The sequence below is a fragment of the Halichoerus grypus genome, chromosome 6 (genome assembly GCF_964656455.1).
Source record: "Halichoerus grypus chromosome 6, mHalGry1.hap1.1, whole genome shotgun sequence".
NCBI lineage: Eukaryota > Metazoa > Chordata > Mammalia > Carnivora > Phocidae > Halichoerus > Halichoerus grypus.
This window is the reverse complement of record NC_135717.1, coordinates 14,704,692-14,731,405: the sequence shown is the minus strand read 5'-3', so window position 1 is coordinate 14,731,405 and position 26,714 is coordinate 14,704,692. Positions and strand designations below refer to the sequence as shown.

The following is a 26,714-nucleotide window of genomic DNA, read 5'->3' as shown; positions in this document are numbered from 1 at the left end:
CCCAAACGGGATAAAACCAAAGAAATCCACATCATGATACCTTAGAAATAACAATCTGAAAAGTAAAAAAGAAAGTATCTTGAAAGATGGTAGAGAAAAATGATGTATTAACATTAATTTGACATCAGATTTCTCATCTGAAATCCTGGAGGCCAGAGAGAAGTGGTACACATTTTTCAAATGTTGAAAGAAAATACCTGATGACCATTACTTCGGTATCTGGCAAAACTGTCCTTCCTGAATGAAGATTAAATAAAGACATACATGAAAGAGAGCAAAGAGTTTGTTGTTCGCTGATCTGCCCTTAAAAATTGGCTAAAGGAAGTTCTTCTAATGAAATGATAAAAGAAAGATTATTGGAACACAAGAAAGTCAGGAAGAATGATGGAAAGATCAGAAACATGGGTATGTGCAAGGAGATGATCATTTTCCTCATGATTCTTAGAAATCATATTTGATGATTGAGACAAAAATTAAAATACCATGTAATACTCAGAGCAATGATATTTAATTTAAAAGAGGAAAAGTTAAAGGGAATGGAAGTGATGTTTCCATGCTTCACTTGAGGTGTAAATTGTTAATACAGCAGACTCTGAGAGTCATGTATATATGTAAGTGTACATATGTGTACAGTATATACATAAGTCCTGTATATATGTAAGACTTAGAATAGCTACTACAAAAACTATACAAAGAGCTACCAAAACTATGACAGATGTTTACAAAGGGATACCCTAAAAGGAAAAAAAAAGCACCACAAGGTAAATTAAGATGGAATACTAAAAATGTTTAAGTAACCTGCAGGAAATCAAGAAAAGAGTAATGGGTATGAGAATGAGAGGAAACAAATAATAAAATAGCAGACCTGAGGACTAATGTATTAGTGATTGCTTCAAATGTAAATATTCTAAAGATGTTATTTATTTATTTGAGAGTGACATGGGTAGGTTGAGTAAAATGATAGAAAGATACATACCATGACAATAACCCAAAGAGCAGGATTGCCTATATCAATATCAGATTAAGTAGACCTCAGAGCGAGGAAACATACTAGAGACAGAGAATGACATTTCATAATAATAAAAGGATAATCCACACTAAATGTGTATACAACAAACATTGGAGGCTCAAAACTGACATAGTTGAATGGAAAAATCTTAAAAAATAAAAAGTCACAGTTACAGTTGGGGACTTTTTTTTTTTAAGAGCTCAGGTGTGAGTGAGGGAGTGGCAGAGGGAGAGAAGAGAATCTCAAGCAGAGTCCCTGCTGAGTGCAGAGCCTGACATGGGGCTCGATCTCATGACCCTGAGATCATGACCTGAGCCGGAACCAAGAGTCAGACGCTTACCCGACTGAGGCACCCAGGCACCCCTATAGTTGGGGACTTTGAAACCCCTTTCAGCATCTGTTAGAACTACTTGATGGAAAATCACAAGGATATAGAAAATCTGAGCAACACAATTAACTAATAGGGTCTGATTGACAGATATAGAACATATTACCCAGCAACAGCAGAATACATTTGTTTTCGAGTGCCTGTGGAACATTGACCAAGACAGACCATGTCCTCGGCCACTGAACAAATCTCAGTGGGTTTACAGGAATTGAAATCATAATGTTGTTCTCTGACCATAATGGAATCAAGCTAGAAATAAATAATAGAAACAAAAGGAAAATCTCTTAACTATTTGGAAATTAAACAACGCATTTCTGAATAAGCCCTGGGTCACAGAGGAAGTCCCAAAGGAAAGAAAAAATACATTCCACTGAATGACAATAAAAATAAACTATACGTGGGATGTAGCTTAAGCAGTGCTCAGAGGGAAATTTACAGCAATAAATGCTTACATTAGAAATGAGGAAAGATAGCAAATCAGAAATCAATGAAAAGCTAAATGAGTGTAAATGTAAGTGAAAATCTAATTGTAAATCTAAGTAAATGTTAATGGAATAGAAGACACAATATGGTAAATTGTCAGTTTTCCCCTAATTGATCTGTACGTTTAATGCAATTCCTACTAAAATCCCAGTAAGGTTTCTGTAGAAATAGACAAACTTATTCTAAAATTTATAAGGAATGGTCCTAGCCCTAAAATAGCTTAAACAGTGTTGAGGAAGAAGAATAAATTACATACCCTGATATAAGAGCTTACTCTAATGCTATAGTAATCAAGACAGTGTGGTACTGGTGGAGAGATGGATCAGACCCATAGCCCGATAGAACAGAATAGAGATCCCAGAAATATAACCCACAAACATGCCTAACTGATTTTTTACAAAGGTGCAAAAGCGATTCCTTGGAGGAAGGATAACCTTTCCAACAAATGGTGCTGGGGCAATTAGACATCCAGAAAACCACCACTACCACCACACCACACACACCAAAAGTACATTCACACGCACAAACACACTCAAAAGTTTTTTTTAAACTTCACGTCTTACATAAAAATTAACTGAAAATGGATCATCATGAGCTAAACTAAAATAAAACTATAAAACTTTTAGAAAAAAATAGTTTTAAAAAGAGAAATGTGTCATCCCTCTTCTCACATGCCTCTGTCCCTTTATCCTTGTAGCCCTTCAGTATTCAGTTTGGACAGCACCCCTCTGGGAAGTTGTCACTGCTCCTGCAAGGCCGGCTGGCTCAGTCATCTATCTCACGGGCTCCAGTAACACCATGATGGACATTTGGCTTTTCTCTGCTTGCCCAGCATCTGGGCCTTTTCATGTTTGGGGAATTCCCTGTTAAATTAGCTTTGTTTAGCACAAGGGCCCGCTGCCTGCTACAGGAGCCAAGGAGGAGAGATACTGTTTCCTGGTATCGCCTCTTGGCAGCGTGGGTATAACAGTCATTTAGGATGGTCATTGCCTTTGCCTGAGACTTTGAGTATGGAGTGAGTGATGGAAGGGACCTGGGACACGGAGACCTCATTGTTGGGCTCATGGCAGCAGCATCTGCTTCTCAGGGGTGGTGCTGGTGATGGTATCCAGAGAGTGGTGGCGTCTACAGTAGAAGGTTTCTGAAGGATTGAGGGCTGGTCCTGCTGCCAGTCGGCCTTCATTCCTGCCTTTCTAAAGATTCTATGAGCTGCGGGGTCCTTTCAATAAATCTCTTTTCTTTTTTTTTTTTTTTTTTAAAGATTTTATTTATTTATTTGAGAGAGAGAGAACGAGAGACAGCATGAGAGGGAGGAGGGTCAGAGGGAGAAGCAGACTCCCTGCTGAGCAGGGAGCCCGATGCGGGACTCGATCCCAGGACTCCAGGATCATGACCTGAGCCGAAGGCAGTCGCTTAACCAACTGAGCCACCCAGGCGCCCAATCCCTTTTCTTTTTAACCAGAGTCAGTTTCTGTTGCTTACAAAAGAATCTTGATTGATTCAAATACTCTATCATAATAGTATTGCATATTTTGCCTGTTTACTTGCCGTTTCCTCATACTAGATCATGGTTGGAAGCTCTGTCTTATTCATTCTTGGACATTCAACATACAGCGTGCTTGAGGTCTATTACCTTTTCAGTAAATAATGAAATGTTCAGGTCTTCAACTTTTTTTCTCCATTGGCATGATATTTAGTGGCAGGTTCCCTGTGACTTTGACATTTAGAGGGCTTTTATTTTTAGTTTTCAGTGCTGTTTGCAAGATTTGAATGTTTTGTTTGCCTTTTGGATATTTTATTGGGAACTTGAAAGAGAATTTGTAGTTACCTTGAACAATATTTTTTCTTCCCTCCTTATTTTTCTTAATGCAAGTACCAGGTGAGATGGACAAGGGAACCTTTTTTATCAGGGCAAAAAATAAGACTTTGTGATCAACCGACAGAGTAATCAGCTGATAGATTTTTTTTGTAATTTTCGTTCATTGTGCTTTATAATGTTAGCACACTGATATATATTACACACAATTACACACACACACACACACACACACACACGGGCTCCTTTTGTCTCCTTGTTTGTTCCTGTTAATTCCATCATATTTCAGTCGCAGCAGAGATGAGTCAACATCTCAGTTATCTTGGATGACTCTGTTTTGTCCCTCCAGTGGGAATGCCTTTGAGTGTACCTCCTTAGTACCCTTCCCCTTTTCTCCATTAATATGAGCCAAGTCACCATGACCTTATTTGCATAGCTTCCCCCCAGATTTCACTCTTAATGAAATCAAGCCTGTCTTGCAGAGTTTCTAGATGGATCTTTCTGATGAGACCTCAAAAAGCTTGATAATATCTTGTGATTCCAACCCTAAGTTGATCTGCACTGTTTCTTTTTTTTTTTTTAAAGATTTTTTATTTATTTATTTATTGGACAGAGAGAGAGACAGCGAGAGAGGGAACTCAAGCAGGGGGAGTGGGAGAGGGAGAAGCAGGCTTCCCACCGAGCAGGGAGCCCGATGCGGGGCTCGATCCCAGGACCCTGGGATCATGACCTGGGCCGAAGGCAGACGCTTAACGACTGAGCCACCCAGGCGCACCTGCACTGTTTCTTCATATTATTCATTCTTACCTCACTCACCGTAGTTTTACCACTCACATATTAAATAGTGTCCTTTCTGGGAAAAATCTGTTTTTTACATACATGCTGCTTGTCCCCTTAGCATTCTCAGTGTGTTCAAGTTCTGCCCTTCAGTTGACATAGAATATGCTCCAGGATGCATTCCCTTACCCACCCTCCCTTATTCAAAAGAGAGATACCCTTTCATATGAGTGCTGCTCCCCTCTTCTTGGAGCCTATCTTACCTATCCCTTGGTATTATATATTATTGTACTAGTATTATTTGAGGCAGTTGAATGGATTTGAAAATGAAAGCATCAGTGGTCTTCTCTATAGAGCTTTCAGAGTTAATGAATCATAGGTTTATTTCATTGGGTTTTAGAAAACTTAAAGCACCATTAAAACCCAAAGCACCATCAAAACAGTATAGTGTTAATTTTCTGTATCATGCAGATACCAGTAGGGGTATTTATGGTTTGAAATGTACATTTTTTTCTTAAAAATGATGTCTTGGTATTTTGTTTCCTTGCCTTGAGGATTTTATTCAGATTATCATTTGTTTTTTTACTTTCACAGTCGATGCTCCGAGGGAGAGGAGGTTGCTATAAACATACATTCTATGGCATTGAAAGCCATCGTTGCATGGAAACTACCCCAAGCTTGGCTTGTGCAAATAAATGTGTCTTCTGTTGGCGGTAAGTAAAAATGAATGGCTGTGGTGACCAAATATGTAACTGTCTATAATAATCCATTTCTGTTCAGCATTGTGCTAAAATTTACCTAAAGCTCTGCTGTTTCTATAATTAATCCCCCTTTTCATTCCTAATATATTTATGCATTTGGTTGTTTTTCCTTGATCAGTTTCATCAGGGGTTTGCCAATTTTTTGTCTTTTTGAAGACATAGGTTTTAGCTTCATGAATCCTCTGCATTATATATTTTTCTTGTTCAATAATCTACTACTACTGTTTTTTTTTTTTTACCCCCGTTCTTTTTCTAACTTACACTGTTAACTCATCAATATTCGGTCTTCTATAAGTCTTTAATCAGAAATTTTCATCTAAGTACTTCTTCAGCTACATTCCATAGATTTTGATTAGTTATTTTTTAAATTATTATTTTTTTGAATATAGTTGACATACATGGTAGTTTCAGGTGTGCGACATGGTGATTCAACAAGTGTAGCTCTCATCTGTTACCGTACAACACTATTACAGTGCACTTGACTCTGTTCCCTATACTTTACCTTTTATTCTTACGACATTCATTCGGTAACTGGAAGCCTATGTCTCTCACTCCCTTTCACCCATTTTGCCCATTTCCCATCCCTCTCCCCTTCTGGTAACCATCAGTTCTCTGTATTTATAGTTCTGATTCTCTTTGTTTCTTTGTTTATTCATTAGTTTTGTTTTTTGATTACACATATAAGTGAAGTCATAGGGTAATCTTAGTCCGTCTCTGTCTGCCTTATTGCACGTAGCCTGATACTCTCTAGGTCCATCTGAGTTGTCTGTCACACGTGGGAATGTCTCATTCGTTTTTAGGGCTGAGTAATATTCCACTGTACGTATGTACTACATCTTCTTATCCATCCATCTATTAGTGGACACTTGGGCTGCTTTCATATCATGGTTATTATAAGTAATGCTGCAATAAACAGTGGTACATATATCTTTTTGTTTTCTTTGGGTAAATACCCAGTAGTGGAATTTTGGATCATATGGTAATTCTATTTATAATTTTTTGGGTAACCTCCATACTGTTTTCCACTGTGGCTGTACCAACTTATATTCCCATCAGCTGTGCACAAGGGGTTCTTTTTCTCCATATCCTTGCCAACACTTGTTATTTCTTGTCTTTTTTGTTCTAGCTATTCTGACAGGTGTTAGGTGATATCATTGTGGTTTTGATTTGCATTTCCTTGATGATTGATGTTGAACATCTTTTCATGTGTCTGTTGGCCATCAGTATGTCTCCTTTTGAAAAATGTCTGTTCGGATCCTTTGCCCATTTTAAATCAGATTATTTGCTTTCTGGTGTTTAATTGTATAAGTTATTTATATATTTTGGATATTAACCCCTTACCTGACACACCAGTCTCTTCTAGTGTTTTCTCCCAGTCCTTTGACAGTTAGTTTTTAATTTCCTCTTTAGTTGTTTGGCTCATTCTTTGCCTGATGAATTCTCTCTAATTTTGTCCTTGGCTTTCTTTTATTGCTTTGTGTTATAATGGTAGGAGAAGTAAACCATCTCTGTGGTTTCATTAAATACCTGTAGTTTGACATCTTTATATTCTTGTTTTTTTGTTTTGTTTTGTTTAGAGAGAGAACTTGTGAGCTGGGGGGGAGGGGCAGACGGAGAGGGAGAGAGAGAATCGTAAGCAGGCTTCACACCCAGCACAGGGCTGGATGCAGGGCTCTGTCTCACAACCCTGAGATCTTGAATTGAGCCAAAATCAAGAGTTGGACGCTTAACCGACTGAGCCACCCAGGTGCCCCAAACACCTTTTTATATTCTTTGTCTCTAGCCCTAGTCTCCCTTCTGAGTTTTCATCCTCTGTATGCAGTTGTCTGTTGGATATATTCTCTTAGATGATCCACAGGTACTTTAAGCTCGATTTGTCCACAGTGGAATTTATTATGCTCTCTGTTAACCTCTAACCATTAGCTATCCAGTGGCTTAGGCTGAAAAACTCTTCTTTCTCTAACTCACTGTATCCATTTGTATGTCTGATTCCATTTTAGATTATCAATATTTCACCCTTTAGCAACCAAAATGATTTAATACTTGCCAGCCTAAGCCATTTCTTAATTTATCTATCATATTGGTACAAGAGCTATAATTCTTTTTTTAAAGTGGTTTTATATCATTGATCATAAAAGTAATCCATGCTTATTATAGAAGCTTTTAGAAAATACCAAAAATATGAAGAGAAACAACTATCTATAATTCCAGAATCCAGACAAATCATCGTTAATGCTTTGGAGTATTTGCTTTCTTTCTCTCTTTTTTTTTTTCCCCTAAGTCATCTTATTTTTTCAAAAACATGGTTGAAATCATTCTCTACTTTCTGTTTTTTTATCCTGTTTTTATTTTTTAAAATATAAGACTCTTGCTCTGTCATTAAAGTCTTACAGGCATAAACTTTTTGTTTTGAAATAATTCTGGATATACAGAAGAGTTACAAAGATAGTAGAATTTCTGTATATTTTTCACCTAACTTTCCCTAATGTTGAGTAAGACCTTACTTAGCTATAGAACAATTATCAAAACAATTGTCAAAAATAATCAAAAAGAAATTAACATTGATGCAATGCTATTAATTAAACTGGAAACTATTTGAGTTTCATCAGTTTTCCCACTAATATCCTTTTTCTTTCAGAGTGCAGTTTTGGGTCCCACATCACATTTAGTTGTTATATCTCTTCAGTTTTCTGTTGTCTGCCACAGTTCTTCAGTCTGTCCTTGTTTTTCATAACCTCAACACCTTTGAAGAGTACTGGTCAGACATTTTGTCTAATGTTTTCTCATGGTTAGATTGAAGTTACGGATTTTGGGAAGACTACCATAGAAGTGATGTGACCTTTTCAGCAGGTCCTATTAAGGGATACATGATATCATTATGTCCTATTACTGGTGGAGTTAACCTTTATCATTTGATTAAGGTAGTGTCTGCTAGGTTTTCAAGGTGTAAACTGCACCTTAACATTTTTTCCCCTTTGTGTAATTAATAGATATTTTGGGAAGATTCTTTGAGTCTATGCAAATATGCTGTTTCTCTTTAAGCATTTGTCCACTAAATTTTTCATTCATTAGTGGATTTTGCTTGCATCAAATTATTACTTTGGTGTTCCACTGATTATTTTTTTTTACATTTAATAATTGGAATTCTTCTGTAAGGAAGAATCATTTTAAAATTTATTATTATTAATTTGGACTCAAGAATATCCAATACTATTATTGTTTACGTTATTGCTCATATTTTTCTAGCTTTGGCCATTAATAGCTCTGTTGGGTTGGCTTCTGTGTCTTTTCTTTCATTTAAAACACTTATGTATTATCTGACTCCAGAAGAGGTTCCAGGTTCATCTTGTGTTTTTCCTGCCCAGCCTTGGAGTCAACCACTTTTCTAAGGAACTCTAGTTCCTCTTATCGAAGAATGATATTTAGACTCCAAAATTTGGATGCTTGATATGCTCATTTCTATTGGGGTGTTAGTGCTTCTAGGCCCTCTCAGCAGATAGAAGTAGAAAATATATGTGTATCTGTTGCTGTATATTAAAATACACAACCGTGAGTTTTTACGGATATCTTCAGTTCCTATCAGCATCATAGAGCTCATTCTAGTATTCCTTTTGTGCTTACTTGTAACTTTTTTCTTTGACGGTAAGAAACCCGGCCTGGCCCTCACCATCTACAACATATTAACCTCAACCTTAGTTATATGCATGTGAAGGACTTTAGAATTGCAAACTGAAGCCTTTGTGAGAAATAAATTTATCTTAGGATGGATTTGTCTGGCTTTGGCATCAGGATAATGCTAATCTCATAAAATGAGTTAGGAAGTGTTCCCTTCTCTTTTACATTTTTGAAAGTTTGGGAAGAATTGGTGTTGATTCTTTAAATGATTAGAGGAATTCACCAGTGAAACCTGTTTTTGGGCTTTTCTTTGTAGCGAGGTTTTTGAATACTGATTCAATTACTTGTCGTAAGTTGGTTTAGATTTTCCATTTCTACTTGAGTCAGTTTTGGGAATTTGTATGTTTCTAGGAATTTGTTCATCTAGTTTATCTAATTTGTTGGCATACAGTTGTTTATAGTATTTTCATAATCCTTTATTTCTGTAAGATTGGTAGTGATGTATTAAGTTTCATTTCCGAGTTTACTAATTTGAGTTTTCTTTTTTTTTTTCTTAATCTAGGTAAAGGTTTGTCAGTGTTGTTGATCTTTGCAAGAACCAACTTTTGGGTTCATTGATTTTTCTCTGATGTTTTTCTATTCTCAAGTTTCATTTGTTTTTATTCTGATCTTTATTAAATCCTTCCTTTTGCTGCCTTGAGCTTAGTTTGCTTCTCATTTTCTAGTATTAAATGGTGTATAGGTAGATTATTGATTATTTATTTACTTATTTATTTAAAGATTTTATTTATTTGACAGAGAAAGACACAGTGAGAGAGGGAACACAAGCAGGGGGAGTGGGAGGGGGAGAGGCAGGCTTCCTGCGGAGTGGGGAGTCTGATGCGGGGCTCGATCCCAGGACCCTGGGATCATGATCTGAGCCTAAGGCAGACGCTTAACAACTGAGCCACCCAGGCACCGCTGATTTTTTTTTTTTTTTTAAATGTGAGTGTTTACAACTATAAATTTCTCTCTGACCACTGTTTTAGCTACATTCTCTTCATCTCTAGTATTTTGTAATTTCCCTGTTTTCTTCTTTGATCCACTGGTTGTTTAAATGTGTTGTTATTTGTTGATTTTTCAGTTTTCTTTCTGTTCTTCATTTCTGGTTTTATTCCATTGTGGTTGAAGAAAATATTTTGTATGATTTCAGTCTTTTAAAATTCACTGATACTTGTTTTATGGCCTAACGAAGGGTACATCCTAGAAAATGTGCTATATACAATTGAAAATGTGTATATTGACATTTTTTGGGTGTATTGTTTTGTATATGTCATAGGCATTATTGGCTTATCATATTGTTCAAATGCACTATTTCTTTCTTTTTTAAATTTTTTATTGTTATGTTAATCACCATACATTACATCATTAGTTTTTGATGTAGTGTTCCATGGTTCATTGTTTGTGTGTAACACCCAGTGCTCCACAAATGCACTATTTCTTTATTGATCTTCTGCCTAATTGTTCTGTCCATTATTTAAAATGTGGTTTTTGAATTTTATAATTATTAATGTAGAACTGTGTTTTTCTCTTAGCTTATAAATATTTGTTACATATATTTTGGTGCTCTTTTATTAAGTATGTATATGCTTATAATTGTTAACATTTTCTTGATGGGTTAACATGTTTATCAATATATAATGTTCTTCCTTGTCTTTTCTAACGGTTTTTGACTTAGAGTCGGTTTTGTGTTATAGGAATGTAGCTACCTCAGCTCTCTTTTGGTTACTATTTGCATTAAATGTTGTTTTTCTTCCTTTCACTTCTGTCTGTTTGTGTCTTTGGATGTAAAGTGAATCTCTTAGGCAGCATATTGTTGGATTTTTTTTTTTTAATCCATTCTGCCAATCTCTGGCTTTTAATTTTAGATAATTTAATCCATTGACATTTTGCTCTTTGTTTTTATAAGTTTTATATCTTTTATGTTGCACACTTTATTACTGCCTTCTTTTGTGTTTGATTCTTTGTTATGTACAATTTGACTTCATTATTGTTTCCCTTTCTGTACATTTTTCAGTTATTTTCTTGGTGGTTAGTTCTCTGGGGATTAAAACTAACCTCTTAAACTTACAACACTCTACATTTAATTTTCTTTATTTGTGGTAGTTCTGTGAAGTTGCATGAATGCTGCATTAGCGAATACTAAACTGTGACTTTTAGGGGAAATAAAGGGTTAGGTTCTTACAGTCCTCTTGTCACAACATATTTGCCATCTTACCAGTACATAACTTTGTTATATGCTTCTGTGTAAAGTATTTTATTTATTTTATTTATTTATTTTTAAATGTTTTATTTATTTATTCATGAGAGTCAGAGAGAGAGAGGGAGAGAGAGGCAGAGGTAGAAGCAGGCTCCCCGCCTAGCAGGGAGCCCGATGTGGGACTCGATCCCAGGACTCTGGGATCATGACCTGAGCCGGAAGGCAGATGCTTAACCATCTGAGCCACCCAGGCGCCCCTGTGTAAAGTATTTTATATATACTTTTGATTCATTAACATTGAACTTATGGCCAACAGCATTATAATTCATGCCTGATGAAGCTTATCTAACATACATATTTTCCCTGCAAGGCACATCATAGTCTTCTTGTGCTTAAGAACACTACACAGCACTTTAGCCCTGTGCTTGGGAACTATTTTAAATAGCAACATCACTAACAAAATGCAAAAAATGGGACATTAAGTTGACTGCAGTATGAAAACTTAAACAAGAAGGCAAAGAGAACATTGTCTTGTTTGACCTCATTTGGGAATGTGTGTACTAAAAACTCAGATTTTTTTGCTGCTCTGTGAGTGACCATGAATAACCACAAATATTGACCTCAAGTATTGATTTTGGGGTTACAGATAAATTTTAGCAAGTAGGTAATTTTGCAAATATGGAATCAGCAAATAATGAGGATTGACTTTATTTTGAACAAATACCACCTTTGGTTCAGCAGTATTCAAAAACTTTGCTCATACAAAGCTTCATTCCTTTTTTGTGTTGTCACAACTTTATGCATTGCGTACTCATTAACATAGATTTATGATTATTGTTTTATACATTTGTCTTTTAAATTGTATAGAAAAAAGGGCTAGAGTCCAAAAAGTTCAGTAATGCAGACTTTTTTGTATTTGCCTATGTAATAAACTTTATGTTCTGTATTTCTTTGTGTGGTGCAAATCTATCTAGTGTCCCTTCATTTCTGCTTTAAGGACTGCCTTTAGCATTTCTTGTAGTGCAGATCTACTAGTGATGAACTCCCTCAGTTTTGCTTCATCTGGAAATGCCTTGTCTTTCCTTCAGTTTTGAAGAGTAGTTTTGCGAGATACGGAATTCTTGATTGACATTGTTTTTCCTTTTAGCATTTTAAATATGTTATCCCACTGCCTCTTGACCTCCATGGTTTCTGCTGAGAAATTGCCTGTTAATCTTACTGAGGATCCCTTGTATGTGATGAATATCTTCTCTTGCTTCCTTCAAGATTCTTGAATCCTTTGTCTTTCAGCAGTTTGGTTATAATGTGTCTTGGTGTGGCTCTCTTTGAATTTATTCTGTTTGAGTTCCTTGAGCTTGTTGGATGTGTAAATTCATGTCTTTTATCTAATTTGGAAGTTTTTAACCATAACCATTATTTCTTCACGTATTCTTTCTTCCCCTTTCTCCCTTTCATTTTGGGACTTCCATTAAACCAGTGTTGGTATTCTTGATGGTGTCACACAGGTCCATAAGTCTGTGTGCACTTTTCTTCATATTTTTTCTTTTCCTGCTCCTCACACTGGATGATTGACATATCTTCAAGTTTACTGATTCTTTCTTCTCTAAGCCTGCTCAGTCTGCTATCACAACCCTCTAATGAATTTTTCATTTCAGTTATTATACTTTTTAGTTCTAAAACTTGGTTTCTTTTTTATCATTTGTGTCTCTTAATTGATAATTCTGTATTTGTTGAGACATTTTTCTTGGTTTCCTTCAGCTCTCTGAGCATGTTTGAGACAATTGATTTAGTGTTTTTCTAGTAAGTGTGATGTTTGTGCTTCAGGGACAGTTTTTATTATTTTCTTCTGTGAATGGGTCATACTTTTCTTGTTTCTTCATATGCTTTGTAATGTTTATTGAGAACTTCACATTTTGGATGTTGTGATGTGCTAACTCTGGGAATCGGATTCTTCCCATTCTTCAGGTTTGTTTTTTTGCTTGCTCTGGGTTTTAGTTGTTTGTTTGCTTAGTGAGTTTTCTAGACCACTTTTGTACAGACTCTATTCTGTGTTGTGTATTGTCTGTGAAGCCTGTGTTTTAGTGGCCAGAGAATGTGTTGCCCAAGATTTCCTTGAGCACGTGGAGCCAAAGAAAAATGGAGGAATAAAAGCCCTTCCCCAGTCTTTGCAGATTGACTGTGTTTTGGGGCATTCCTTCAAAGCTTGGCCAGACTATTGACAACCTTGCCTTTGCCTTCACTTCCTATTTGTGCTGAGCCTGAAAATCAGTTGTAGGTGAAAGTTTAGTGTCTTCTCAGGGCTTTTCTTAGCATGAATTCTGTCTGGGCATGTGTTAGGCTTTCTTTATTCCCTGGTGTATGTGAGTGCTTTTCAGTGCTTTGACTTGCCCAGAACTCTGTCTCCCAGCATTTCTTTACAGGCATTCAGTTAACTGTTGTTTTCTTGAACTGTAATCCTTTGGTGCACTGAGATCTGTGTGGGGTTCCTTTTTTTAAAACTTCGACTACAGAGTTTTTTGAATATAGATAGAATAAATAGTATAATGAACCTTTGTGTACATTTTATTAACACAAAGCCAGTCATGTTCCATTTATCTACCCCAGTCCTCACTATTTTGATGCAGATCCCAGCCGTGATATTGTTCTGTCAGTACATACTTCAGGTGACAGATAATATAAAAAATAAGACCTTTTAAAAAAGAATATAGCCATAATACCATCATCTCATATTAAATTTTCATTGTCTTCTATTAAAGGGAATACATGTATTTCCTTTTCTAGTTATCCAGGGATAGAGTAGAAAACAAACAAGCAAACCTGAAAAGTATCTCTTTGGACATCCGGTTAAATCAGTGGTTTTCAACTGGAGCAAATTGCTATTTTTTCCCTCTGTGGGGAAACCTTGGCCATTTGACAATGTCTGGAAGCATTTTTGATTGTTAAAGCTGAGGGAGATGTTTCTGGCATCTAGTGGGCAGAGGTCAGTGATGCTCTTAAACATCTTATAATGCACAGAACAAACCTGCACAACAAAGAATTATCCAGTCCAAAATGTCCGTTGTGCTGAGGTTGACAAGTCCTGTGTGCAGTGGTCCACAGGTGCTTTTTCAGTCAAGGGTACTGCTGGAATGTGATGGCGTTGAAATAAAATGATACAGCACATCTCCTTTTTAGTGATAGAATCTGTGCTTATGAAACTTAAAATATTATAGGATGAACATTTGCCAAACAAAAGCCGTGTGAGTATGTGGACTGAAATATTGGATCACATTATACTTAGCTTGTAGGAGAAAGAATCAAGTGCTTTGTGTCCTAGTTCTCATTGTATCACATTTTACAATCTCTTCTAATCTCTCCCTAAGATTCTTGACATAAGTAGTTGTATGTGGATTTGTTGTTGTTTGTTTGTTTTTTTTTTTTTTTGGAAAGTCAGGATTCAAAGGAAGTAACAGGATTTAGTGGGTAATACCCCTTACCTGTGTTACCTGTTTATAGCCAATAATGCAGTCCTTTAGATTCTGAGGCAGTAAAATTTACCCCTTTTTTAATTTTAATTTTAATTTTTTTTGAAAATTTATTTATTTATTTGAGAGAGAGAATGAGCAGGAAGGGCAAAAGGAGAGGGAGAGAGAATCTCAAGCAGACTCCGTGTGACCTGAGCCAAAACCAAGAGTCGGACACTTAACTGACTAACCATCCTGGTACCCCTACCCAGGTTTTAAAAAAGCCAATGATCGGGCGCCTGGGTGGCTCAGTTGGTTAAGCGACTGCCTTCGGCTCAGGTCATGATCCTGGAGTCCCAGGATCGAGTCCCGCATCGGGCTCCCTGCTCAGCAGGGAGTCTGCTTCTCCCACTGACCCTCCCCCTCTCATGCTCTCTCTCTCTCATTCTCTCTCTCAAATAAATAAATAAAATCTTAAAAAAAAAAAAGGATCCTTTATTAAAAAAAATAAATAAATAAAAATAAAAAAGCCAATGATGTACTTAATAAATTCATTAATGAGATTTTAGATAAAAGTAAATGGAGAGGTTTCACTTACCATAGCTTCTGATGAAGAAGTACTAATACACTAACTTTAAGATTAGAATTCACCATCCGTTTTGATTATAAATAATCTAATACACATGTTAGAAAAGGCCGAGAAAAATTGACTTAAATGCTTATGTGAATGTTTTATTTATCTTTGTTTCATTTTACAGGTTCTTAAAAATAGCCTCTGAGCCTCAGTTTCCTAACTAAAATAAAACAGTAATACCTTCCTTACAAGGTTGCTGTGAGGCTTAATTGCTTGAGGGAGATGGTGCATGTGAAAGTGCTTTAAACTGAGTATGATGTGCAGGTGTGAGTTTCCCCAAACGAATTTCTTTAACTTTATTTGGATAATATGGGTAGCAGATGGTTATAGATAGATAAAATATTATTGTGTTCTGTTAATTTTCAGAACGATTTGTTGAGTGCTATATGTATAGATAGCCCAAATTTACCAGTTTGTCTCCTGTTTTTTGTTTATGTAAGTGAAAATTTTGTACTTTGAAATTTCAAATTAAGAGTTTTATCTTTCTTGAACAAATAACGTGATTACAAAAATAGGCAAAGGATCTGAGCAGAGTTCTCCAGAGAAGATATACAAAAGTCCAATAAACACATGAAAAGGTAATAATATACCCAAATTGGAAATAAATGAAATGTTCATCAACTGATGAATGGATAAACAAAATGTCCACCCAATGGAATATTATTTGGAAATAAAAAGGAATGAAGTAGTGATACATAGTACAATATGATGAACCTTGAAAACATGCTGCTAAGTGAAAGAAGCCAGTCACAAAAAACCATAAATAGTATGATCATATTTCTATAAAATGTCTTGAATAGAGAAACCTATAGAGACAGGAAGTAGATCATTGGTTGCTTAGGGCCTGGGTGTATGTGTGGATTGAAGAGTGATAGCTAAGGGGAGCAGGATTTCTTTTTGGGCATGACAAAAATATTCTAACATTGATTTGTAGCGATGGATGCACAACTCTGTGAATATACTAGAAGCTGTTGGATTGTGCACTTTAAATGGAATTTTATGGTATGTGAATTATATTTCAATAAAGCTGTTAAAAAAGCTTTGCTTGAGTAGTAAACAGAAGCTTTTCAAATATATTTTAAATGTAGTTTGAAAGGTCACCCTTGCGTAAATGAAAGTTCAAAATATATAATACTGTGAAAATTGTCCTTTTTTCATTCTTGTCTTCCAGTCACTTAGGTTTTCAGAGATATGCTACACATGTGTGAATAGATTTGTGGGTGTGTATGTGTCTTTGTATATGCACACACACAAGTGGCAGGCTGCTTTATAGTATTCTATGCCTTGCTTTTTTTGCTCCTACTTTGTAGAGATCTTTTCATATCAAAGTGCATATAGATGTAGAACCAGATCTTAATGTGCTAAATTAAATCATTGTTTGGGAAGCAGGAAAGAAATACGCTTAAAGGGCCTTTGTCTTTAAAGTAATTACTAAGGTGTTTACCTTCCACAAAAATTTCCTCATTCTCTGTGTGTAGTAGGATTGTAATATAATTTTGCCCCAAAGTAATATTTTACTATTTTTATTGCTGTGGTAAGAACACCTAACATGAGATCTGCTCTCTTAACAAAATTTTAAGTGTACAGTACAGTATTGTTCATCATAATGTTGTCTAGCAGCTCTCTAGAACTTGAATCTTACATAACTGAAACTTTATATTTGTTAAATAGCAATTCCCCATTTCCCACTCCTGTAGCCCCTGGCAACCACCATTCTGCTCTTTGCCTCTGTGTGTTTGACTATTTTATAAGCTCCATGTAAGTGGTATCATGCAGTATTTGTCCTCCTACGGCTTATCTCATTTTAGCATAATGTCTCTCAGGTTAATCCACGTTGTCACATATGGCAGTATTTCCTTCCTTTTTAAGGCTGAATAATATTCCATTGTATGTATGTACCACGTTTTCTTTATTCACACATCTTGGTTAATAATACTGCAATAAACCTGGGAGTGGATGTATCTCTTTTGAGATTCTGTTTTTAAATCTTTTAGAAAAAGACACAGAAGTGGGATTGCTGTATCATATGGTATTCTCTTTTTAATTATTTTTAGAAACTTCTAGACTGCTTTCTATAGTGGCTATACCATTTTGCATTTCTAATAGTGCATAAGGGTTCTCATTTCTCCATATGCTTGCCAACATGTGTTATTTTATTTATTTTTATTATTTTTTCTGATTATGGCCATAGCAATGGGTATGAGGTGGTATCTTACTGTGATTTTGCTTTGCATTTCCCTGATGATTAATGATGTTGAGCATCTTTTGATATACCTGTTGGTCATTTGTAGGTCTTCTTTGGAGAAATGTCAAGTCCATTGCCCATTTTAAAATTGAGTTATTATTTGCTGTTGAGTTAATGGGATTCTATATATATTTTGGATATTAACCCCTTATCTAACATCTAGTTTGTAAATATCTTTGCCCATTTCATAGGTTACTTTTCACTCTGTTGGTTTTTTACTTTTTGACCTGGATATGCTTTGTAGTTATTTTAAGGCAAATGAACTTAAACTGTTCCCCTTAATTTTTTGATGTGCTCTTTTTGCACTGGTGGAAGATAAATAGCAAATAAACGGACTAAAGACCAAAATCTTAAAGAACTGGTGATTATGTGGTATGGTGTATGGCAATATTATCAACAAATACAATTGAAATTGGTAGAAGTTTTATCTAAAATTACATGTGTAAGATCAAAAAAAGAGGGAATAAACAATATTAACTAATGAAAGAGGATATATAATTATAGATGCCTCAAAGATTTAATCTTCTAATTAGTTAGTATTTGTTTATTTAATGAATATTTGAAAATTTGGAAAAATTAAATTCCTTGTTTATTTATTTTAAAAAAATCTACGGAGTTTATTCAGATTTCATCAGTTTTAAATGTACTCATTTGTGTGGTGGGTGTATGTATATAGTTCTGTACAATTTTATCATATGTTTAGAATTGCATATCTAAAACCACAATCAAAATACAGACTTTTTCCATCACCAAAAGGCTCCTTTTTGTTACCCCTTGATAGCCACACCTACTCCTTTGCCCTCCCCGTTCCTAATCCCTGGAAATCATTAGCCTGTTCCCAATTTCTAAATTCCTTGTAAATTTAGATTTTTCAAAAGTAATTCAAGAAGGATGTCATCGTGAGTACTTTTGTAATCATTGCAGTAATGGAATTAGTAGTTACAAACCATTATCAAAAAGAAACCAGACCTACATGGTTTTATAAGTAAGTTCTAGCAAACATTCAAGGAAAAGGAATTCTCCAGAAAGCAAAGAAAAAGGGAACACTTGTAAACTAATTTTAAGAAACTAGTGTAACCTTGATACCAGCCCAGAGAACAGCATGAAAAACAAAAATTGCAGTGCATTTTCACTCATTAGCAATGGGTGTAAAATCCTAAACAATAGATTAAAATACAGAGTCCAGGGGCACCTGAGTGGCTCAGTCATTTAAGCATCTGACTCTTGATTTCAGCCAAGATCATGATGTCAGGGTGGTGAGATCGAGCCTATGGGGCTCCATGCTGAGGTGGAGCCTGCTTAAGATTCTGTCTCTCCTTCTCCCTGTGCTACACGGCCCCCCTCTGGGGCTCTCTCTCTCAAAAAAAAAAAAAAAAAAAAATGGAGTCCAGCATCAAAAAACAACAACAAAAGATCATGGTCAAGATGGGTTTAATTTTGGGGCGCCTGGGTGGCTCAGTCGTTAAGCATCTGCCTTCGCCTCAGGTCATGATTTCAGGGTCCTGGGATCGAGCCCTGCATCGGGCTCCCTGCTCAGCGGGAAGCCTGCTTCTCCCTCTCCCACTCCCCCTGCTTGTGTTCCCTCTCTCGCTGTCTCTCTCTCTGTCAAATAAATAAATAAAATCTTAAAAAAAAAAAGATGGGTTTAATTTTTGTAAATATAATTTTTTCTTTTTTAAAATTGAAGTATAATGAACGTATAGTATTATGTTAGTTTCATGTGTACAATTTTTTTTTGTTGTTGTTAGAGAGAGTGAGTGTGAGTGTGGGGGGAGAAGGAGAGAGAGGATTTAAGCAGGCATTACACCCAGCATGGAGCCCGTAGCGGGGCTTGATCTCACAACCCTGAGATCATGACCTGAGTGGAAATCAAGAGTCAGAGGTAATGACAGTCATCCAGGTGCCCCAAGTGATTCAGCAATTTTGTACATTACTCAGTGCTCATCAAGGTAGGTGTTTTTTTTGTTTGTTTGTTATTATAGCTGGCTGTGTAATTAGTACTCCACTGTACAAATGTTTTTGCATTTTTATTATATATTTTGGACACAGATTATATCAATTTATACTTAAGTATGTGAATATGAATACTTCTTTCCTATGTTTCCAACAAGGTTTAGTGTTTTAAGAAAAGGAAACCTTTCCTTATGTGACAGGTTGTAAAGGTCGTATAGAGAGTTCTGGTATACCCTTCATTCACCTCCTTAATGTTAATATCTTACTTTATGATGGGACAGTTATGACAACCAAGAAATTAACATTTCTTATTAATTACAATAGATAAAATACTATTAATTAAACTGGAGACTGTTGAGATTTTGCCAGATTTTCCATTACTGTTCTTTTTAAAGTGTTGGAGGATCTACATTGTATCCTACATTGCCTTTAGTTGTTTTGTGTCCTTAGTCTTTTCCAGCCTGTGACAGTTCCTTAGTTCTCCTTGTTTTTATGGTTTTGACACTTATGAAAAATACTGGTCATGTATTTTGGAGAAGGTTCCTCAGTTTGTATTTGGTATATTTTCATAATTAGAACGAGATTATGGATATTTTTGTGTGAAGCAGTGATGTTCTCAGTACATCAGGCCTACCAGAAGGTACATGCTATCAGATGATGTTCAAGGTAGGGACAGAAGTTCTTTTGTTTTGTTTGGCTTTTGGATATCCAGTTCTAGCACCATTTATTGAAATGATTATCCTTTCTCCCTTGAATTGCCTTTGCACCTTTTGTCAAAACTCAGTTGATAATATATGTTGGGTATATTTCTGGTTTCATTTGTTTTGTTGATCTGTGTGTCTCTCTTTGGCCAATACCACACATTCTTGCATATAATAAAGACAGTTGATTTTTGTATATTGATCATATATCTCATGTACTTGTTAGGTTCCCTTACTAGTTCTCATTAGTTCCAGTCTATTTTTTGTAGATTCTTTTGAATTTTTATGTAGACGAACATGTCATTTGTGAAGAGAGAGTTTTATTCCCTCTTCTGGCTTCATTTCACTGACTAGGACTTATATGCTGTATAGGAGTAGTTAGAAAGGACATTTTTACAGTGTTTCAGATATTAAGAGGAAAACATTCATTCTTTCACCATTAAGTCTGATGGTAGCTGTGAGGAGGTTTTTTTTTTTTTTTTTTGATCCCTTCATAAAACTAAAGAAATTCCCTTTTATTTTTAATTTACTGAGAGTTTTTGTCATGAATGGATGTTGAATTTTTCTTTTTTTTTTGGATGTTGAATTTTATTAGATACTTCTATTCAGATGATCATTTGTTCTTCATTCTGTTAAAATGGTAAGATAGAGTGATTGATTTTTGCATACTGAACCAGCCTTGTATTTCTGAGATAAACTACTTGGTTGTGACACATTTTCCTTTTCATGTGTTCCTGCATTCAGTTTGCTTAGTAGGGTTTTTGTTTGTTTGTTTGTTTTTTTAGGTTTCTGTCTCTGTGTTCATGGAAGGTATGGGTCTGTAGTTTTCTTTCTTTGTAACATCTTAATATGGTTTTTGTATTAGAGTAATGCCAGCCCCATATAGGCAGGTCTTTGTGTGTGTGTGTGTGTGTGTGTGTGTTTTAAGATTTATTTATTTATTGGAGAGAGAGAGAAAGAGGGAGTGGGGGGGAGGAGCATAAGGAGAGAATCCCCAAGCAGACTCCAAGCTGAGCATGGAGCCCCATGCAGGGCTCGATCCCAGGATGCTGAGATCATGACCTGAGCCAAAACCAAGAGTCAGATGCTTAACTCACAGAGCACCCAGGCACCCCATTTTTTTTTTCAGGTCTTATGTTTTAACCCAATCATATCTTTTAACTGGTGTGTTTAAACCATTTATACTGAAAGTGATTATTGGTATGGTTTGATTAAATTCTACATCTTGCTGTTTTCTATTCTCTGTGTTGTTTTTTATTTTTCTGCCTGCTCTCATGTTAATTGAGTATTTTAAATGATTTTATTTTATGCTCAGTCTTGGCTTATTCTTTATATACCTTTAAAATATTTTAGAGATTCTCCTAGGGTTTACAGGATACATAACCAGAGTCAAATAATACACCACTTCAAATAATATACCACTTCATGTGTAGTATAAGGATTTCACAACAGTATATTTCTTATTCCCCTCTACCATAGGTAAAAAAGGTAAATATGATTTTTCTCCTTTCCCCCCCCTTTCCAGTGCTCATTATTTCTTTGTACAGATTCAGGTGTCTATCTACCATATGTATGTTTCTTTAGTCTGAGCAATTCCCTTTAACATATCTTGTAATGTAGGTTTGCTGAGGAGGAAATCTCTTAGATTTTGTGTGCAAAAGCCTTTATTTTCCATTTCTGAAAGATACTTTCACTGGGTATAGAATTCTGGTTGATGAGTTTTGTTTCTTTTAAGCATGCTTCTCAGGTGTCATAGTTTCAGCTGGCTTGTTTTCTGATGAGTTGTCAGATGTAATTTTTAATCTTTGTTCTTATGTAATGTGTTTTTTCTCTTAAAGATTTTATCAGTACTTTCTGTTTTCATCATTTGGATATGGTATTTTTAGGCTGTTTTTAATTTTTTAAATGTCCTGGTGGTACTGTGAGCTTCTTGGATCTCTGGTGGTTTTTCATTACCTGTGAAAAATTGTTAGCTATCATTTTTTACTATTTCTTCTGCTTTGTTATCTCTGCTTTCTTTCTGGGATTCCAAGTATGTATATTTTGGGCCTATTTGTGTTGTCCCACAGCTCTTGGATGCGGTGTCCCTTTTTTTCCACTTAAAAAAGAAAACTTTGTGTTTTAGGTGGCTTATTTACACTGATCTCCCAAATTTTTTTTTACTCTTTCCTCAGCTTTACTAGTTATTGCTGAACTTGTCAAAAGCCTGTTTTTTCATATTTAGCATTTCTCTTTGATTGTGTGTTATAATTTCCATCTCTCTGCTGAATTTACCCATCTGATCTTGCATATTACCCACCTTTTCTATTAGGGCTTTTAACGTATTAATCATTGTTTTCAAAATTCCCTGTCAAATACTTTCAACACTTGTGTTAAGAGTTTGGTTCTGCTGACTGCTTTGTCTGTTGGAAATGTGTTGTTTTTCTATGCCTCATATTTTTTTGTTGTTTAAAGTCAGACTTCTTACTTATTATATTAGAGACTGAGGTGAGTGTTTTTTTGTGTTTGGAAATCAGTATACCTTTCCTTTCTGCTTGGGCTTTTCTTTTTGGAGTTTAGGTTAATGAGTCAGGAGCTCAATGAGTTGAGATTTGTTGTTTCTGTGCTTACTCTCATTATACCACTGGCTTAAAATTCCATTAGGGGATACCTTAAGTGTGGCATGGGGGCTGGTTTGACAGAATTTTTTTTCTCAGTGCCTCATCCATCCTAAACTTTAGGTGTTCCCACTGTGCTGTCTCTCAGGGAGGGCCAATTACTGTGATTTTGCAACTCTTCCAGAAATATTCTGTTAGTCATTAATGGATGCTTGTTAGCCTGGAAGTGGGTGACTGGAAGAAAAGTTTGCACGTTTCTTATTGTTCTAATTAAACCCCAACCTTAGCCAGGCACTTCTCCATCTAACCTTCTCTGCTAGATATCATGACTTAAGCCAGAAAACACTGCTATAAATAGCTAAACTCTTCGGGGGAAACCAACTCTGATTTTATGACTTTATGGTTTTACTACTTAGATTTTATGATTTTACCACTACTGCACAGTAGATGACTAGCTGAGATGTTATTACAGAGTCCTTTAGAACTTTTGCCTCTTGTTCTCAGGCACCACACCAATCCAGTGGGCACCGAATGGAGGTGGAAGATGGACCAGCCTGAAATGATCTTAAAGGAAGCCATTGAAAACCATCAGAACATGATTAAGCAGTTTAAAGGTATTTATCTACCCTCTACAAAGGAATGCTAATTAGCGTGAATTAAATTGGCTGAGGAATTGCCTCTTTGACAGGATTTTTGTCCCCACTGGCAAATTTTCATATAGGGAAGTGAAAACTTCATAGAAATATTATATACATTTTGGCCTTTTTTTTTTTCTACTGACAACTTTCATATCCCATATGATGGAAGAACTAAAAAAGTTTAATTCAAAGCTTAGCAATTTAGAATATGGTACACTCAGCCTATAAGTTTGCCTGGGAGTGTATCATCATCATCCTTCCTAAAAACTTTTGATGTTGTTCTGTCTTGGTAAGCACAAAGCAGCTTAATGAATGGGCAGAAAAGTTTAGATCATTGGAAAAATCTTAAATATTATCAGTTATGTAGTGGGAAAGCATTTTTGAATAAATGACGTACAAAAAGGAGGGATTCTATTGGTATCACGTGATCCATAGTGATGTGAAAATTCTGCCGCTCAGTTTCTAGAATTTCCTGATTCAGTTCTGTTTCATACTTAAAGGTATTTGACTTTACTGGAGGTTACTGGTTCTCGGGCTTTAGTGTGCGTCAGAATCATCTGGAAGGCTTGTTAAAACAGATTCCTGGCTTCCTTTTCCAGAGATTGGTTCAGTAGGTCTGGAGGTGGGGCCCAAGGATGTGTGTTTCTACAGCTTTGCAGGTGGTGGTGATGTGGTTGAACTGGAGACCATGCTTTGAGGCCCATTGCCATAGATAGATATGGTAGAATTAAAAGTGTTGGCTTTGTAACATGATAGCTGCATATCCTGAACTGATATTTGTTAGGTTCCCTGTGAGATCTGTGTGTCTGTCTCCACCTACCACTTGGAAGTCCTTCTCTCCTTTATTTTCCTTTTCTTTGCTATGCAACAATAAAACATGAATTTTAACCAAGGTTGTGTTGATATAGACACTCTTGTGATGCTAACTTCATATGTGGGAGTCTTTATAAACCCCAGTAATTATCATTTTGAAGATCAGGTGATTCTTTTATGTGAAGAAATTGTCAGGTCACTGCTTCTTGAGATTAAAGTGCTTCTGATAAGTGTGTATGTGTGTACATGCGTGCGCACGTGTGCGTGTGTGTGTTTAAACACACCAAGTAGATCTTCAGTTCTCAGTAGACACTGGCTGGGTGGTCTATAAATTTAATTCAGTTGTAACACTATCTGGAGGTAGCACCAGACCTCACAGGGTAAGGGTTCAGTCCTGTGAGACTGCCCCACGTCAGACCCCGATCTCAAGTCCGGGTTGTTACCTGTGCTTCTGACTGACTGGCTGTAAACTGGAGGTTCCCACTATCTCCTGTTCAGATTTACTGGAGTGGCTCACAGAACTCAGAGAAACATTTATTTACACTTACCAGTTTATTGTAGAGGGTTTTACCGAGGATTCAGATGGATGGCCAGGTGAAGAGGTAACATAGGGCAAGGTCTGCAAGCACGGAGCTTCTGTCCCAATGGACCTGGAGTGCATCACCCTCCTGGCACATGGAGGCTCTCACCAGCCTGGAAGCTCATCAACTCTTACTGTTTCAGGAGTTTTTATAGAGCCTAATATGTAGCCCCTCTTGCCCTTCCAAGAGATCTGTGGGTGTGGTTGAAAAATTCCAATCCTCTAATCACTTGTCTCTCTAGTGACCAGCCCTGTCCTGAGGCTATTTAGGGGCCCTAAGTCACCTCATTAGCTCTGGTGTGCTCAAAAGGGGCTCCTTCTGAATGACTGAAGACACTGCTTTCACTCAGGAAATCCCAAGGGTTTTAGGAGCGTTGTGCCAGGAACCAGGGCCAAAGACCAAATATATTGCTTATTGTACCTCAGTCCTTCTTGTTACTGTTCTTCTTTCTTATGAGAAATTGAGAAAGGTAATGCAAATAATGATTAATCAATAATAATTTATTAAGGATAATCAGTCATTGCACCTTTATTTTATTATTTATTAATTTTCTAAGGAATGTGGAGCTGTGCATATTTGTGTGTGTCTCTGTATGTGCTGACTTATTTTTGTACATCTGCAAAGATGCTAATAAATATTTAAATTTGTATCTTGACTTAGTCTCAAGCACTTTTTTTTTTTTTTTTTTTAACTAACTTTCTCTTCTGTGGATAAAGCAGTGTCTCTTACCAGTGTTTGGGAAAATTACAGAAACTGGTGAAGAACTAAGTTTCCACATCTGGTATCTGACTAGCAACACTCATTGTTGATTTAGTTAATATTGATTATTGATCTTCAAACAAATCATATGCCTTCTTAAAAAAACTTCAAGGCAAAGTCTTGTTTTCTTTTGGATAATGTATTGGTCAGAGTTCTCCAGAGAAACAGTCAACAGGATGGAGTGTGTGCATGTGTTTGTGTGTGTGTGTGTGTGTGTGTGTGTGTTGAGAGAGAGATTGATTTGGGGAACTGGCTCACATGATTGTGTAGATTTGGGGTAGACTAGTTGCTGGAGACATAGGGAAGAGTTGCAGTTCAAATCCAGAGGTAGTCTGCTGGCAGAATCCTTTCTTGCTTGGGCAAGGTCGCCTCTGTTCTATTAAAGCCTTCCACTGATTGGATGAGGATCATCCGCCTTATAGAGGGCAATCTGCTTTTATTCAAGGTTCAGTGATTTAAATGTTAATCTCATCCAAAAAACACCTTCACAGAAATATCCAGAATAATATTAGACCAAATATCTGGGCACTGTGGTTCAGCCAAATTGACACATAAAGCTAATTATCACGGATCATAACATCAGAAGCAGGCAAATGCCAGTAATTTATCTTTATATTCTAGTAAGTTTGTTTTGTTTTAGTGCTTAAAGAGCCCATTGTACCCTTCAGTAATGGGACGGTGACGGAGGATGTGTGTTTCCCCGACAGCTGGCAGTCTCCCTGAGTGATCTGTGCCCCAGGCAGTTTGTGTGGGGAGGGAGCAGCCCTGAGGAGGAGGCATTCATTCTTCTATTCTGAGATGTCCTTGATACAGGATGAGAATTTGAGTTTTGATAGTAATTTTTCTGACAGGAGCATTTTTGCAAATTCACTTTAAATGGAAATAAGTAATGAATAAATCATAGGGCTGACTTTATTCACGTTAATAACATGTATTAGGTGAACTCAGTGAGCCCATGTTCTTTGTTGTCTGCCTAGCTTGTTTGAAGGGCTTGTCCTGTGAAGAAGGTGTGTCTGATTGGTTACCTTGTACTTACTTTAATCAGTAGGCATCTCAAATGGTTTGAATTTAGGTTCCCATGGGGTAAGAAACAGAAGAGTTTTTAAAAATATATGTTGTCTTATAGGGGGAAGATAGATAAAGGATTGCAGAGAGAAAGAATAGAGCATATCTGTGGACAAGTGAATCCTGAATCAGGGTTAAAATGCCTAAGGGGGAGGGAATGATCCCCCCCAAATTCAACAATGACTACCAACTTCATT

The 26,714-nt window shown here is 36.3% G+C and overlaps 1 protein-coding gene across 3 annotated transcripts in view; it reads left to right on the top strand.

Annotated features, from left to right (window-relative positions):
- LOC118520033 (S-adenosyl-L-methionine-dependent tRNA 4-demethylwyosine synthase TYW1) overlaps window positions 1–26,714 on the top strand; it is a 200,405-nt gene that overhangs the window by 68,243 nt on the left and 105,448 nt on the right. For all 3 annotated transcript variants that reach the window (XM_078074515.1, XM_078074516.1, XM_078074514.1), the window contains exons 10-11: window positions 5,068–5,186; window positions 23,166–23,275. In XM_078074515.1, coding sequence (XP_077930641.1) covers window positions 5,068–5,186; window positions 23,166–23,275 — 229 coding nt within the window. The remainder of the gene's footprint in view (window positions 1–5,067; window positions 5,187–23,165; window positions 23,276–26,714) is intronic.